The 17,860-nt window shown below is 38.4% G+C and overlaps 1 protein-coding gene across 12 annotated transcripts in view; it reads right to left on the reverse strand.

Moving 5' to 3' along the window:
- Window positions 1-2,271: 2,271 nt before the first annotated feature.
- MCF2 (MCF.2 cell line derived transforming sequence) overlaps window positions 2,272-17,860 on the reverse strand; it is a 128,518-nt gene continuing 112,929 nt past the window's right edge. For 6 of the 12 annotated variants that reach the window (XM_070066955.1, XM_070066952.1, XM_070066957.1 and 3 more), the window contains 3 exons: window positions 15,546-15,655; window positions 12,779-12,891; window positions 2,273-9,762 (listed from right to left, as the gene is read on the reverse strand). In XM_070066955.1, coding sequence (XP_069923056.1) covers window positions 9,646-9,762; window positions 12,779-12,891; window positions 15,546-15,655 — 340 coding nt within the window. In that variant the 3' untranslated portion in view covers window positions 2,273-9,645. Of the gene's footprint in view, window positions 9,763-9,811; window positions 10,670-12,778; window positions 12,892-15,545; window positions 15,656-17,860 lie in introns of those variants that run through there. The other 6 variants (XM_070066954.1, XM_070066951.1, XM_070066950.1 and 3 more) reach the window with 4 other exon arrangements.

Consider the following 17,860-nt stretch of genomic DNA (forward strand, 5'->3'; position numbering starts at 1 on the left):
AGGGATCCCAAGTATGGCTTAACTTGTCCCTAGTTTCACCTTTGACATTGGCTTCTTCATAAGCATTTTGTTCCTTAAGACTCCTTGCAAAGTGACCACTGTAAATCAATTTCCGGAAGTGTAGTGGAATGTAAGAAAAATGACTTATTTTGATATTTAATTGCTTGGGACTTGACCTGTAAAGCACTTAAGAGTCTTCTGCCCCTGTGGGGAAGAAGATTCTGTGCTCTAGTTCCTATTAAGAATAAGCATTTTTTTTTTCTCAGAAAAAGTCCATTGAGTGAAACCAGATTGATTTCTGACTAAACTCTGAACAGAATCACTGACCTAATTTTCCTTCAAGTGGAGTATTTCTTCTGTTCCCTTACACTTTCCAAAATATATTCTGAAATTTTCTCTATTAAGAGAATATTATAGGAACTGGCATTGTGGTACAGCAGGTTAAACAGCCATCTGCAATGCTGGCATCCCATATGTGCACCCATTCAAGTCCCAGATGCTCCATTTCTGATCCAACTCCCTGCTAATATGCCTAGGAAGGCAGTGGAAGATGGCTCAAGTCTATCTTCTGGCTTCTGGCTTCAGCCTGGCCCAGCCTGGTCCTGGGTGTTGCAGCCAATTTGGAGAGAGAACCAAAGCAGATAAAGCTCGCTCTCGCTCTGTGTGTGTGTGTGTGTGTGTCCACACCATCCCCCAAAAATCTGGCTTTCAAGTAAATAAATAAATCTCTCCTTTTTTATTTTTTATTTGTTTATTTGAAAGGCAGAGTTACAGAGGCAGAGAGAGAGAGAGAGAACTAGGCAGATCTGAAGCCAAGAGCCAGGAGCCAGGAGCTTCTTCTGGGTCTCCCATTCAGGTTTAGGGACCCAAGGACTTGGGCCATCTTCTACTGCTTTCCCAGGCCACAGTGGAGAGCTGGATTGGAAGTGGAGCAGCTGACACTTGAACTAGTTCCCACATGGGATGTTGGCACTGCAAGTGGTGGCTTTACCTGCTATGTCACAGTGCCAGCTCCATAAATAAATCTTTAAAAAAGAGAATATTATATAGCCCTGCTATGAAGGTGGCTTTTACAACTATGTATTCTGTTATGAAACTCATACTATTATGCAGTTTTGCAAATATTAGCAATAACATTTACTCTTCCCCCAACATGGAAATGGAAATTTGAATAGATATTTTAATTTGCAGGGAGCTTTGTGGAGAAAAAATTAACTTATTAATTAGCTAATTCACTGATGACGCTTCCTCCAAAATCTCAGAATAAGTTTTAAGTCAAAAGAGATCACTATGCTATGATGGAATGCTCATGAAGGCACCTAAAATCATTTCAGTTTTTCAGAAGTGAAAGATTCAGTCAAACCAATTTTGTAGGATTTGTCCCCCTCCAAATTAAGACACAAATTCTAGCTCCTGAATGGGCTATGAAAGAGACCATTAGGTCCAGCAGTCCCAAATAAATAGCCCTTTGCAACACCAAGTGAGGTTTAGAAAACAACTGCATGTTGTCTCAATGCTTTCCAGAGTTCCTTGAGCTCCATTATAATGAAGCAGACTTTCACAACGGATGGATCTACTCATAAACATGGCTATCTAACCCCTGAAAGAGCTGCTATTGCCAAACTTTTTGAGCAAAACATTTTCTTCTGACTCTAGTGATCTCTCTCTCTCTTTCTCTCTCTCTCTCTCCGTCTCTGTCTCTCTCTCAGAATCATGAAGCAAGACCAAAGGTAAACATTTCACTAAAATACTTACTCTGCCTTTAAGAGTATACTTTTTTTTTTTTTGACAGGCAGAGTGGATAATGAGAGAGAGAGAGGCAGAGAGAAAGGTCTTCCTTTGCCGTTGGTTCACCCTCCAATGGCCACCGCAGCTGGTGCGCTGCGGCTGGTGCGCTGCGGCCTGCGCAACGCGCTGATCCAAAGGCAGGAGCCAGGTGCTCATCCTGGTCTTCCATGGGGTGCAGGGCCCAAGCACTTGGGCCATCCTCCACTGTACTCCCTGGCCACAGCAAAGAGCTGGCCTGGAAGAGGGGCGACCGGGACAGAATCCAGCGCCCTGACAGGGACTAGAACCCGGTGTGCTAGCGCCGCAAGGCGCAGGATTAGCCTAGTGAGCCGCGGCGCTGACCTTTAAGAGTATACTTAATAAATTAGAGGAAAGGGATTTTTAATGTATAATTAATACCATAGTAAACTGAAAAAATATATGAATGAATTTACAGTCAGATATTTTTAACGTGAAATTAAGGCAAGTGCATGTACATTGTAAGTACATTTACAATTTAATTAAATTTTAAAGATGTAAAGGGAAATTGCTGCTGTGTTTTATAGTATCACACATTTACAACCTAATAAACCTAATAAAGTACAGTTACATTTGTAAACATACAAATATAGCATTCATTGTGCAGTGATTAAAACATTAAAAGACTGTAGCTATACATTTGATCTACAGAACTAAGTATTATCTTAAAAGATTTAAATATCCATGGTTTAACATCATGAAATTAAAACATTTTGTGAAAGCATATTTATTACTATTCAAAGTTTTGTCTCCTAATTCTATTTCCTAAGCACAATATCAGTACACAAAAAATGTATTGTAATTTCATTTTTTGTTGATGCATTAATTAAGAAAAATATCAAACATATGGATATTTTCATGAGTAACTTATAAATTGATCATAATGAATTCCAGCAATTTGACCTTAGATTTTTAATTTGCAGATGTCTTTGAATAAAATACAGTTGGCTTCTCATACAAATTGCTACAACAAGTGATGCCACTAGCATAATCTATAACTTTGATACAATATGCAACCCTATTTGAATTATATATCATATAGTTATCATGTTTATTGCCTGTTATAAAACCAATCAGAAAAACATGTAGCTAATAACTCATAATTCATCATTTAAAAGGCAGAAATATCAAATTATTGTCTTCAGTGGTTTATAATATAAAATACTTCAAGCATAAATTCAATTCTGCATGCAACATCTGGCCCTGTACTTCAAAACAAGTGATCACAGTGTTTACATATTTAAAATAAACACATTTGTACATGTATAGACAAAAATGCAATATCATTAAAAAATGTTTACTAGGATTGATAGTGCTAGGAAATTCAAAAATAAGTGAAGAAACTAACTGTAGACTTTTGGTACATGAACATCTCTAGTATAAATATGAATATTTAACTTAAAGCTATGTGAATATTTAACTTAAAGCTATGACATATACATCTAAATTTCAGCACAGAAAACATAAGCGTCAACACATCAAAATAATAAGACTTTAAACTTTGGGTCTTTAGAACCCTAACACTGCTCCAACAATGCTAAATACCAAACTGCAAAAGAAGGCCTTCAGAATATGTTCCTTTGGTACACTATAGTCACATACACAGCACAGAATTAATAAACTATTAATTAAGGAGTTTAAAATCTGATTATCTTGATTCTCTCTTTGAATTTTTGATACCGAACATTACTGAAAAGTTAATTATAAAAGTTCAAAAGAACTGATTTCAAGTTTTCAGATGGAACTTGAGTGAATTCCATGAGCAACTTTAATTGGACACAAAATAGCACTGTGCTTTCACCTAGGGGGAATGGAAAGTGTGAAGATGGTTTCTTGCAAGACTGAGACAAACTGCGAATGATGAAGTCCACTTCAGTGCGAGGAAATTCTGTAAATGTCCCAGGCAATGGCAATGTAAGATAAACCTGACTATAGTGCTGCTTATCTGTAACACTTAAGAAATATAATCTAGGCCGGCGCCACGGCTCAATAGGTTAATCCTCCACCTAGCGGCGCCGGCACACCGGGTTCTAGTCCCGGTCGGGGCGCCGGATTCTGTCCTGGTTGCCCCCCTTCCAGGCCAGCTCTCTGCTGTGGCCAGGGAGTACAGTGGAGGATGGCCCAAGTGCTTGGGCCCTGCACCCCATGGGAGACCAGGAGAAGCACCTGGCTCCTGCCTTGGTATCAGCACAGTGCGCCGGCCGCAGCGCGCCAGCCGTGGCGGCCTTTGGAGGGTGAACCAACGGCAAAAGGAAGACCTTTCTCTCTGTCTCTCTCTCACTATCCACTCTGACTGTCAAGAAAAAAAAAAAAAGAAATATAATCTGGTTCACATCTCCAAAGGAATTTTTTTTAAAAAAAAAAAGGTCTATTCATTTTCCTTTCATTCAAGGGAAACGATTTCCTTATGTTACCTAAGTGGTATCTACAAAATAATTAAGAATGAATTCAAGTGACTTTGTTGTTTTTACTATAACATCTAACACTAAATATAAGGGTTCAAAAGGTCCTTTATAAATTCAAGATGATGTCTTCTTGTTGTTTATTTTAATAAATGTTATTTGGTTTCACATTTATTTACTACAGGAATCTGTTTATGAAAGTATGCTTCACTGGATAAAAAATAAAAGAAGCAGAATTCACATTTTCTACAACTGGACTTCACAAATATTACATGACTTATGTTTGTGCATGGAGATAAAATGAAACATGTTAAGTGTATAAGTATCAAAGAAATCTTTATATTCTATTTGATAGAAAACAAATGAGATACCTTAGTATGGTTGTTAAAACCTAAATACTGTAGAAAGCTGCATGTTTACTCAATTATAATTCTGTAATTAATTTACTGATACACATTACAATATATTTTTATGAGCCACAATATATTATTTTTTCTATGCAATGTAACATGAGGGTAGACCTCAGTCAAGATAACATGACATTATAACATCAACAAATACTACAGTGAAGTATTAATTTGACATTTCAAAATATCATACATGCATGCTATTTGAAAGAATGTGTATTTTAATATCTTAAGAAGCTTCAAGAGAACAAGGACCAGTGAAATCCTGTCCTATTACATAATAGCATGCCACACTGGGAAGAGACTAATGCTTGGAAAGCTGATGGTATATCAATACATTATACGTCAACTCTTCAAAAGGACTTCAGAAACAAAGATAATGAAAAAGTTCACTCACAGTAGAAAATAAGTGACTAGAAAGGACCAATATGATTTTCCCCAAAATGAACTGTATGCATGTTAATAAATACATAGTAAGCTCTATACTCTGTAAAAAAATAAGCACAAGCTAAAAGTATATTGAAACTATTATTTTATCATGCACTTCTGAAAGGGTATTAATATGACCTAAATCTACTGGGGTTACAGTAATGGAACCATTTCAAATTAAAACTAATCAAATATGTAATTTTATATGTCCTGCATTACAGTTAGCTAAAAATTCATATAATTAACTTTGTCCTGAATTAAGTGTGAGAAGATTCTGCTCTCTGTTTTTTTTTTTTTTTTTTTTTTTGACAGGCAGAGTGGACAGTGAGAGAGAGAGACAGAGAGAGAAAGGTCTTCCTTTTGCCGCTGGTTCACCCTCCAATGGCCGCCGCTGCAGCCGGCGCACCGCGCTGATCCTGGCAGGAGCCAGGAGCCAGGTGCTTTTCCTGGTCTCCCATGGGGTGCAGGGCCCAAGCACCTGGGCCATCCTCCACTGCACTCCCTGGCCATAGCAGAGAGCTGGCCTGGAAGAGGGGCAACCGGGACAGAATCCGGCGCCCCAACCGGGACTAGAACCCGGTGTGCCGGCGCCGCAAGGTGGAGGATTAGCCTATTGAGCCACGGCGCCGGCTCTCTGCTCTCTGTTTAAAATAATGATGATAAAAGTTACAGAAAATTTACTCTGAGTATTCTTCATCTTGAATACAAATGTCAACATTAAATGAAAGTTGGATGAACATGGGTATTTTCACTTTTGAATCTTGGAGACATGAGCACAAAAAAGGCCACTATTTTCTAGTAAATACACTGTGCTGTTATTTCATGTCTTTATTGAATTTTTAATTGCTTTATAAAAACCTGATTTATTCAAATCTGATTTATGCATTAATTTAAACAGCTTTGTGAGGACACAGTTTAAGTGACTCCTGTTTATTTTCTTTTATTAACCATTTAAATAAACACAAAGCAGTTGATAAAGCTGGCTATATTCATTTTCAAACTTTTTTTTAAATATTGATTTATTTATTTGAAAGTCAGAGTTACACACAGAGAGGCAGGAAGAGAGCGAGAGAGCGAGAGCGAGAGCGAGAGAGAGAATCTCCCATCTGCTGGTTCACTCCGCAACTGGCCGTAAGGGCCGGAGCTAAGCTGATCTGAAGCCAGGAACCAGGAGCTTCTTTTGCTCTCCCACGCTGGTGCAGGGGCCCAAGGACTTGGGCCATCTTCTACTGCTATCCCAGGCCATATCAGAGAGCTGGATCAGAAGAGGAGCAGCCGGGACTAGGACCGGTGCCTGTATGGGAATGTCAGCACTTCAGGCAGTGGCTTTACCTGCTACACCACACCGACCCCTCAAACTTTAAAAAAAAAAAAGATTTTATTAATTTGAAAAGCACCATGATGGGGTGAAGACATCTTCCATTCACTGATTCACGTCCCAAACGTCCACAACAGGCAACAGCTGAGGCTATGCCAGGCCAGAGCCAGCAGCCAGGAGCTCCATCCACATCTCACACTTGCCTGGCAGGGACTCAAGGACTTGGGCCATCTTCTGCTGCTTCCCAGGTACATCGCAGAGAGCTGCATCAGAAGTGGAGTAGCCACAACTCGAACTGGCACTCTGACATGGGATGCAGGTGTCCCAAGTGGCAAATTAATCTTCTGTCTCACAACACCTGTCTCTCAAACTTAACGTGTGATATGAAATCAGTTCATTTTGGGGGGAAAAGTGACTAGTAAGGATCATTGGGCTTTTGTAAGTGTTTAAAATGTTACAGTCTTAGATTTCATCTTATTCCAATAGGTATGCATTTTTAAAGTTATAAATTACTAAGTTCAGCATGTGAAATATTTAATTGAGTTTTTCTAATACTATTTATTGCTAGTGGAGTTTTTTTTTTTTTTTTTGGCATCTTGTGGAAGAAACTAATAGCCGTCCAAAATCATGCAGCTGTTAGCACATGTTTGCTTTTACAAATTTTATGATTGCAGTGTTTGCGCTTAGATCTGTGATCCAACTCAAATTACTTTTTCTCCTATGGAGTGAGGTATAAAGATGGAAGTTCATTTCTCTTTCCATAGGAATAACCAGTTGCCGGCAACCATTTTTTCCAACAACCTTCCATTCCCCATTCAAGTGACCTGAAACTTTGATGAAAAATGTTTTTAGATTCTGTATATGAGTGAGATCCTGCACTAGTTTGTAATTCTGTGCCTGGTTACCAGGGAGTGGAGCAGTTAGGGAAGAAGGGTCGGGGAGACATTGATCAAAGAATATAAAATACAAGGAATAAGTTCAAGAGACCTATCAGATAGTACAAAGACTTTATATGACTCAAATATTTTGAAATTTATTAATATTCATTTCATGACACAGTAAATGGTAGATCTTGATGAATGTTCCATGTATACTTAAAAATAATGATGTATCCAACAGTTGTTCAGTGTAGCTTTTTTTTTTTTTTTTTGACATGCAGAGTGGACAGTGAGAGAGAGAGACAGAGAGAAAGGTCTTCCTTTGCCGTTGGTTCACCCTCCAATGGCCGCCATGGCTGGCACGCTGCGGCCGGCGCACCGCGCCTATCCGAAGGCAGGAGCCAGGTGCTTCTCCTGGTCTCCCATGGGATGCAGGGCCCAAGCACTTGGGCCATCCTCCACTGCACTCCCCGGCCACAGCAGAGAACTAGCCTGGAAGAGGGGCAACCGGGACAGAATCCGGTGCCCCGACCGGGACTAGAACCCAGTGTGCCAGCGCTGCAAGGCGGAGGATTAGCCTACTGAGCCACAGCGCTGGCCCAGTGTAGCTTTTAAATAAGTGTCAGTTCTAATTGTATAATGGACTGTTCAGATTACTATTATCTAAATAATTCAATAATTGGAGCAGAAAATATTTGAGAGGTGACCCAGATTAGAATAACCAAACTGATAAACATAAAGCTGACTCCATTTGAGGAGTTCCCAAATTCAAACACAAGGCCCAAACTAACATTTCAGAGGAATTATGAGGACAATAACAGTAATAATCTTATTCACCAACAAGTGTGTTTTCCTTTTCTGTGCTGCCCTTTTATAGGCAGCTAAGTGTCACTAAGGGGAAAAATCTATAAAAACACTGTTTTTATATATAAAAAGTAAAGTTTGGGTTAATAGAAATGAACAGGGGTTACTTCTCTTTTTTTTATACTGCCTTTACACATAAGTCTTGTCCGAGACACAGGTATGTGTATGCATATATGTAGTAGAAACCTACCACAAGTAAATAATATGGCCCAATAGGACAGATAAAAAGCACACTGGTAAATAGTTCTTAGACAGTAAGGCTGATACCTTAAAAGCATAGCCTCAATATTTAATTCTGAAGGATCTTACAGGACACTACGATATCTGAATTCTATTTCAAGGCTATCAATCCTCTAGGGAAGTTTAATGTGTTTTAAAACTCTTTTCATGAATTTCAAACAATCAAAGGAAAAATAAATCCTAACTAACATGTTTTCAGCCTTATTTCTAAGTACAGACAGGTTCTTAAGCTATGCCAATGTCATATTTCTGGAATGTTAAAAAAAATTTTAGCTTTCAGGGTACAGTTTGTTCATATTATACTTATAATTTTAACATTCTGAAACCCAGAGTCACCAATTACACTGTGTACTTGTCCCCTGAAATCAGTCCTTCTTTTCTTCTGTTTAGTTTTTCACCAACCTAAATAATAAATGAATTAGTAGCCAAAAATGTAATATTAAGGTAATAAAAGCAAATAGGATATATTGCAGCTCAAATTTTCACCAAGTTATTGCATGTACTCAAAGATCTTCATGATGCAGTTCTTGAGTCCTTTGAGTAACCAACAAAGGACTTACATGACTGGAAATAAATGGCTATTGTTTTAAGAATTCATCACTAACTTAGGCCCCCATGTACATGCTTCTACTTTTAGGGTTGTGGTACATTGTCATTTTAGAATTTAAGTTCCAGTTATTGACAAAATAAAAACAGAATTGTTTCATTTTAAATTTCCAATAAAATGATGGAAACTTCAGTCCCCTTCCAAACAGTATTCCCTACCTGCTTTGGGTTTTTCTCTAATTAGACGGTACACTTGACACAACTATCTTTGCAATCAGTGTTATGCTAAGTAAAATGCCTAAGTATAGAATGACAAAGTTGAAAAGTCAATATTGAAACTGATAAAGAGAAGTGTACCATGTACCGTGTTGTAAAGTGGCAAAGCATGGTCTCTGACACATAGTAGGCATTCCTTAAATATTTGATTATTGAGTAATGTAAATGACCAAATGGAATGTGATGTATAGCCACTGTGAAGCCCAGATGTGCCAGCTAAAACATCTGAGGCAAAGGTAAACCACAAAAGAACATGCAGACTCATAGCGTTTCATTCTCTAAAAGCATCTTTCACTCAAGAAAGGCTAACATTCCTTTCAGTGAGCTATACAGGCACAGCTGAAGCACTGAAAATGAAAGCCATCACTGTGATATCTCTGCTTGCTGGAGACCATATAACAAAGATAGAGATACAGCCAAACGTTTCAATAGCTACCCACGTGCCCCAGCAGAGGCCATTACCGGCATTGCAAACGCACCTACCATTGACCCTCAGCATCCTCAAGTGGAAGCTGAATGGCATCTCCATTTCTAATCAGGAGGTCTTCTGAGCCTCTCCTCCTGCATGCTGTTAGGGCTTTATATTTGCCTGGAGACTGTAAAGTTGTTTCGAAAAATTATATTACAAATGCGATCGCAAAACTCCTTGCATAACTGTCTGTTACATAAAGAATTAACTGTTTCAATGGGAAATGTGAGTGAGGCAGCTGCTTTCCAGTTTGTCATGGAAAAGAAAAAGCAGAACATGTGTTTATATAACCTGAAGAATTAATTTTTATTTTAAAAAAAGAGAATTACAGCATGAAATGTACAGAAAATAATAGCACAACTAATTTAAGTTACATGAATTAAAAGCCTAAAATTAGGAAAAACAGCAGGAAAATATTAATTTTTAAATACTATTATTTGTAAACTACTCTTATGAAAATTTTACCTCGGCACATACAAAAGCAATAGCCCTGAAAGAAATTACTGATGCGCCCAAAAGGATTTCTGGGCTTTGGATCACTTTGCACAGGTTAAAATAATGGGTACAAAAGCTCTGGGCCCGATCAAAGCATATTAAATGATAATTTTGTGCTTTACTCAACCTTAATCATTTTGCAGCCATATTAACTTAATTAATAATAAGCTAAATAATCAAAGGCACACTGATTGCATGTGGTTACACAGTAGATGGAAAAGAAATAATTTTCAAGTCCAAAATTGTTCTGAGACGAGAAATTTTCCAGCACAATATCTTACACATTGAATACAGCATTTTAAAAATAAAGAATACCATAAGTAAAATGATTTAGAAGTGAAAGAAAAGAAATAATTATGGGCTGTTGATTCTTTGCATGTCCAAAGATTTAACCTGGAAACAACATCAGCATCATTTGGGCTGAACATCTTTTGAGCAGTATTTTTTCCACATGGGTTGAGGAGCAGGCAGGAAAGAGCTACTTGCCATTTGACATAGTAGCTTCATCAAAATAGGAGAGCCATCTCTGACATGTGTCTCTACAAGGGAAGCAGCACTCATTATTTCAGTTTCTAAATTGAAAAGTGAAGCCAAACAGTAGCTCATTCCAACTTCACTTGGGGAGAAGGGTATTATGGAATGCATTGCATTGGTCTTTTGTATTTATTCTTTAGTAGTGCAACTCAGGAAATTATTGGGAAAAGAGAAGAAAACTATTCAATTTTTCTGCATTCTCATCCTTTGTGATTAAAGCATCAGTCAATTCTGCATATTTATGTTCAGACATCATATTTGAAATAAAAGCTTACTTAATTTTTGACAATCACTTCATAGAACACTGAAAGCAAATGCTTAAACTGGCTTCCTTGACTTTCTCATCACATTTGAAGACTACTCCATTCATTCCATCCTCAGATTATATTAATAAAGGAAATCAAATTTGTTATTATCATCATGCTATACCAGTTGTTCCCAAAGTGTGGCAGGCAGATCATTGTGGGTTTCTGAGACATTTTCAAAGGGTCTGAAAGGTCAAACCTATATATTAATTTATTTTTAAGACATTATTTGCCTTTTTGCCTTTTTTACACTCATCCTCTCACAAACACACAGTGGAGTTTTCTAGAGGGCACTTGATGTTTAATAGCACGATATAGAGAATGCAAAAGCAGATATGAGAACTCAGCTGTCTTTTACTGAGCCAAATCTTAAAGAGATTTACAGATTTATTTTAAATGTTATTCTTACTACTTTTTGTTTTGAAAATGTATTTTTAGTGAAAATTTTATTCATACAAATTTACAATTGGTTAATTAATAATTTAGAATAATGGATACATTCTAAAACATTTATTTCCCAGTTTTAGCTTAGAATATAGTAAATCCCGGTAGATAGAACCTACATAAACAAGAGTTCTTTGGGGAACTAAAATTGTTATAAAGGGTTCCTTCATTTAAAGGTTTGAGATCTGTTGCTGGTCTAGACAATTAACTCTCACCAGGTCTGAACCTCAGTTTCCTTCTTATGATTTGGAGGTATAATGCCTGGCCTTTTTCACATTAACATTGGGAATATTCATTTAGGCATCATTTGGTAAAATATAAGCTACCATACAAATATGTATTATGGTCATCTTATTGTTAGAAGAAAGAGTATCAGTTATTTTTTAGAGAAAGCATTTCTGAATTAATGCTGTGCAACTCTGTGATCATCCATGCCATTACTCTCTCACACCAACATTACACCTGCCAAGTTGAGTTGTTTCCTCTGAAGGACACCAAGGAACAGTCAACCACAAGGCATCATGCCCAATCTGATGACTTGGACAAAGTAGGAATTTACCCTAAAAAGTCCAAATTCCTTTCTAATAACTCACCAAGATCCTAACAACTTGTGAATCATTTCTTCTGTGAAATTTTTACTTTTACCCTAAAGCAACCTCCTTAAATTTATGGATGTCCTTTTGTTCAAATATGTTGAGGCTTGGTATCATTAGCACATTTTTGATAACTCATTAAAATACATTCCCCAGAGAGTATTAAATAATTTTTAATGTATAACCTTTATTTTCTATGTTTTCCAATCTGGAATCTAGACTGATTTGAAAATGTATTTGAAGATTCTTTGTTCTCTTATTCGATGACACATGCCTAAATGGAGAGCACAGTGGTGGATAAAATTACAGAAGTTTATATACACATATACAAATGAGTACATAGGAAATGGAGGGAATCTGAATAAGGTCTGTGGATAGTACCATTGTCAATTTCCAGATTCTGATGCTATGCTGAAGTTTGTTATCATTGGAGGAAACTGGGTGTAACATACAAAAGATCACTTTGTACTATTTGTATAACTTCCCATGTATATATAATTGTTTAAAAATAAAAACTTAAAGTAAATCTAGAGACATGGGAAGAACGACTGTTTCATCAACTTCAGTAAGAACTCCATGTACAGCTTAAGAACAAGCTCTACTTAAAGAAGGAAGTGCTTACTGAATGTTCGTAAGATTTGCTTCACATTTTTTGACCATGGACTATGCCTAATGGCCTTAAGGATGCTGGCAAAAGATTGTTCCTCTGTGCCTCCTCTATTTCAGCAGTAAAAATGCTTCAAGAGTTTTAATCGAATATGTCATTACTAACCATAAGGGGCCTTTCTTCTTCTCCATTGCCATCACATGTAGGGTAGAAAAAGTTGCTTGACCATTCCACAGTCTCCTCAGAGATTTCTGCAGATTCTGATGTCTCAGCCCAAACTACAAGAAAAACAGGCAGTGTGGTAGTTAATTGAAGGTACCAATTCACCACAAGATGATGAGTCAACTAACAATATTCAGTGGACCAAGAATAGTAACTTTCTATGATAAAATCTCCAATTTGATTGAGCTATTTTAGAAGTCCTGGTATTCCAAAAAGCGCCTGAACTCACATTTACTTCTTTTATTTTGTTTAGAATGGTAATAAGTTAGGGTTTGTGGGAGATTTGTTAAATGTAGTAAGAAGGGGTGGGCATTTGGCCTAGTGGTTAAGACACACACACTCGGCCGGCACCGCGGCTCACTAGGCTAATCCTCCACCTTGCGGCGCTAGCACACCGGGTTCTAGTCCCGGTCTGGGCACCAGATTCTGTCCCGGTTGCCCCTCTTCCAGGCCAGCTCTCTGCTGTGGCCCGGGAGTGCAGTGGAGGATAGCCAAAGTCCTTGGGCCCTGCATCCCACGGGAGACCAGGAGAAGTACCTGGCTCCTGCCATTGGATCAGCGCGGTGCGCCAGCTGCAGCGCGCCGGCCGTGGCGGCCATTGGAGGGTGAACCAACAGCAAAGGAAGACCTTTCTCTCTGTCTCTCTCTCTCACTGTCCACTCTGCCTGTCAAAAAAAAAAAAAAAAAAAAGACATACACACTCTTTGTATCAGAGTGCCTTGGATTTAATACCCAGCTCTGGCTCCTGAATCCAGCTTCCTATTATTAAGCATATCTTGGGAGAAACTGACAATGGCTCAAGTAATTCAGTTCCTTCCACCCACAGAGGAGGCCCTAAATGGAGTTCTAGGCTCCCAACTTCAGCTCTGGCCCTGCCCCAGCCATGGTGGGCATTTGGAGAGTGAACTAGCAAATGAGAGCTCTCTTTCTCTCTCTCTCCCTAAAATAAACAAAAAGTAATAATAAGTCAAATAATATTGTGGAGAATATTTACCCTATCTTGCAGAAAATCATCTGTTATGAAACTTCCATGGGTTTATATTGATTCAATTCAAATAGCACCTATAGTCTGCCTGGTATTACTATTTTGACTTGTTTCTGTTAGTAGGCAGAGACACTATATTATCTCTTAAGAGCCTTATGTAAGATATGCTTTATTTTTGAAAAATTAAATAGCACCTCTAACAGATGTTGCAAATTAACAGAAACTCATCTTAGCTACACTAAGCTACTAATATAAACTTGGAAAAATCAGCTGACTTTCTCTGACTTGGTTTCCTTGCCTTGAAATGCAGGTGTTGAAACTAGCCTCTCTTTATTGTTCTAGGGATCACAGCATAGATGATCTGAGGGAAATGAACTTTAAATGGATAGATAAAACCTGAGCAATATCATCATTACTTTTGTCTCCTCAACCAGTGGAGAACTCTTCTAGATTAAGGACCATCATATTTCAGTATTGAATATCAAACACTCTATTAGGCATTTCTTCAGTGAAAACTATGCTGTTGAAATGAGAATTGTTTAGGTGATCTGCTGTGGGATTCTACAGCACCTAGTACTTTCCTGTTTTAACTCTTATGACAATTTAATTTTAATTGCTTTTTGGATCATCTTTCCACCCTAATAGTTTCATGGGGATGGAAGCTGAATGTATTTTAATTAGACCATATGCACAACACTTTGCATAATTCCTGGCAACCAAGATCATGTTAACATTTGTTGAATTAAATAAATTGTTTAAAATCACTTCAAATAGCACAATTATCATAAGAACAATAATTATTAGAGCTGTAAATCAATCTTCTGACTTCATTAAGCCAAGAGTAAGTTGAGTGTGCATTCCTCGAATCCAGCACATGTGCCTTTCATCTCTGTAACAGGGGTTACTGTCGCTCCCCCACTCGCGGAGGAATGACACCGGACCCTGCGCTGTTCTTTTTCCCCCCGGCCCTTCCCGGATTTGCTGCCGCTCCCCGCCCCCGCCCCGCCTCTGCGGAGGGGTGGCAACCCCACCACTTTCCCCACTTCTGTGGAGGAGCAGCACACCGCCGGCCGACTCTCTCAGGGGTTCCTCAGATGTTCCTGGTGCATGTTGTCTCTCTCCTCCTTTATAGTCCTCTTCCACCAATCCCAACTCTGCTGGCGTTCTCTCCCCACGTGCTGAGCACGCTGCTCTCCTCCAATCAAGAACAGGATCAGCTCCTGCAGCTTGTTAGTCGAATTCGTGAGGCAGCTGTGTGGAAGCTGTTTATTCCCTCTCAGCGCCATATGGTGGGAGATCAGATGCATAGATTTAGTCTTAGCAGCTTCAGTAATTTAGTCAAGTCTTGGTTGCTCCCCACAGGTTACCAAAGTTGAGCAGGCATCAGAATCACATAGAAAACATGTTGAAGTTCATGTGGCTGGGCTTCTCTCCCAGGTTCTTATTCAGAAGGTTTGAGTTAGAGTCAGAGAACCTACCTTTCATACAAGTTCCAAGGTGTTTCTGATGCTACTGGTGCAGAGGCCACACTTTAACAACCACTGCTCTGTAGTGCCCAGAGGGTCTTGCATATGCAAGACATGAGTGCCTTATTAAAATGTGTTAGTTTCATTTTCTCTATACAAAAATAACAGACAAGTAGATTTTCCAAGTTAACAATAGGACAATGGGAGATATAATCTTGCACAGACATGAATTGTACCTTGGGATGACCATGACACATACCTTTGTTTGGTTGTGCCTGAACTGACACGATTGCTTCACTGACCTCCACCATAGCACTGGGGTGTTCCAATTCAGTTTCCTTAGCATTTGCAAATGCTCCTTGTTGCTTTCTGAAATAGTAATATATAAAAATAAGTGAGCTTTTCTATAGCCTAAGAGTAGCAAGAAATTTAAAATGGTATTTCCTCCACCAAAACCATGTGCTAAAAACAAGCTAGGAGAATCCATTCAAACATTTAACATTCCACTATTTAAGTGTGAGCATAAGCATATTAAGTTCATAATATACAAAACCTTAAATACTGGGATTCAAGCCAACAGATTCTATCTTCATTGTGCAAGGAAAAAAATACTCCCTTCTAGACCCAAGGAATATATATTGTGCCCATGGCCAGTCCCTGTTGCTCTGCATATTTTAACCTTAATGAACCAAATAAGGTTCATATAAGATGAAACCTGATCGATGTTTAGTTTGTACCAGTTACTATTAAGTCAGTTACCTACAAGAAACCTAAAGACTTTACTACTATACACTAGGCTAAAATATTGAGTATCCTAGACCCTGGAAGATAATGATTTTGATTATAATTTGGATTTTCCAAAAGCTCCAGATGAACTACCACACATTATGCCTGGTTTTAGCTACCTCTGAAAGATGATTACAACAAAGGGTAAAACAGTGTTTATACACAGAAAATGACCCAGCAAAATTACAAATGAAATCCAAAATACATAAATAAGATTATTTAAGGAAACATGGCAGGGCAAAGACAGTATTTAACAATAGTCACACTGAATGTAAATGGTCTCAACCCCCCAGTTAAAAGACACAGACTGGTTGAATGCATTAAAAAAGTAAACCCATTGGCCGGCACCGCGGCTCACTAGGCTAATCCTCCGCCTTGTGGCACCGGCACACCGGGTTCTAGTCCTGGTCGAGGCGCTGGATTCTGTCCCGGTTGCCCCTCTTCCAGGCCAGCTCTCTGCTCTGGCCAGGGAGTACAGTGGAGGATGGCCCAAGTACTTGGGCCCTGCACCCCATGGGAGACCAGGATAAGTACCTGGCTCCTGCCATCGGATAGGTGCGGTGCGCCAGCTGCAGCGCGCCGGCCACGGCGGCCATTGGAGGGTGAACCAACGGCAAAGGAAGACCTTTCTCTCTGTCTCTCTCTCTCACTGTTCACTCTGCCTGTCAAAAAAAAAAGTAAACCCATCTATTTGTTGCCTACAAAAAACACATCTTACCAACAAAGATGCACGTGGACTGAAAGTGAAAGGATGGAAAAAGATAATCCATGCTAGGAGAAGCCAAAAAAGGAGCTGTTGTGCCATCCTAATATCAGAAAAAATAGACTTTAACACAAAAACTATTAAAGGAGACAAAGAATGACATTATATAATGATTAAAGGATCAATTCAACAGGAAGATGTGACTATTATAAATGAATATGCACCTAATTACAGGGCACCTGGCTATTTAAAAGAATTGTTAAGAGATTTAAAGTGAGATATGGAACCAAATACAATAGTAATGGGGTCTTCAATACACGACTTTCAGCAATGGAGAGATCAACCAGACAGAAAATCAACAAGGAACAACAGAGCTAATTGACGCCATAGACCAAATAGACCTAGCAGATATCTACAGAGCCTTCCACCCTAAAGCCACGGAGTACACATTTTTTTTCTCCAGTGTATGGAACTTCCACTAGAATTGACCATATGCTATGCCATAAAGTGAGTCTCAGCAAATTCAAAAAATTCAAAATCATATCATGCATCTTCTCAGACCACAATGCAATGAAACTAGAAGTCACCAACTCAAGAATCTCTACATTATTCAAACACATGGAGAATAAACAACATGTTTCTGAATGAAAAATGGGTCATAGAAGAACTCAAAAGAGAAATCAGAAAATATCTGGAAACAAATGAAGATGGAAATACAACATACCAAAATTTGTGAAATACAGCAAAAGCGGTGTTAAGAGGAAAGTCTATATCAATTGGTAACTCCATCAAGAAACTGGAAAGGTATCAAATAAATGAACTATCTATGCACCTAAAGGATCTAGAAAAACAACATCAAACCAAACCCAAACTAGTAGAAGAAAAGAAATAATGAAAATTAGAGAAGAAATCAACAAAATTGACACCAAAAATAATACAAAAGATTAGCAAAATGAAGAGGTTTTTTTTGAAAAAATAAACAAAATTAACGCATCATTGACTCAACTAACCAAAAAAAGGAGAAGACCCAAATCCATGAAATTAGAGATGAAAAAGAAAATGTAACAACAGATACCACAGAAATA

The sequence above is a fragment of the Oryctolagus cuniculus genome, chromosome X (genome assembly GCF_964237555.1).
Source record: "Oryctolagus cuniculus chromosome X, mOryCun1.1, whole genome shotgun sequence".
Classification (NCBI taxonomy): domain Eukaryota; kingdom Metazoa; phylum Chordata; class Mammalia; order Lagomorpha; family Leporidae; genus Oryctolagus; species Oryctolagus cuniculus.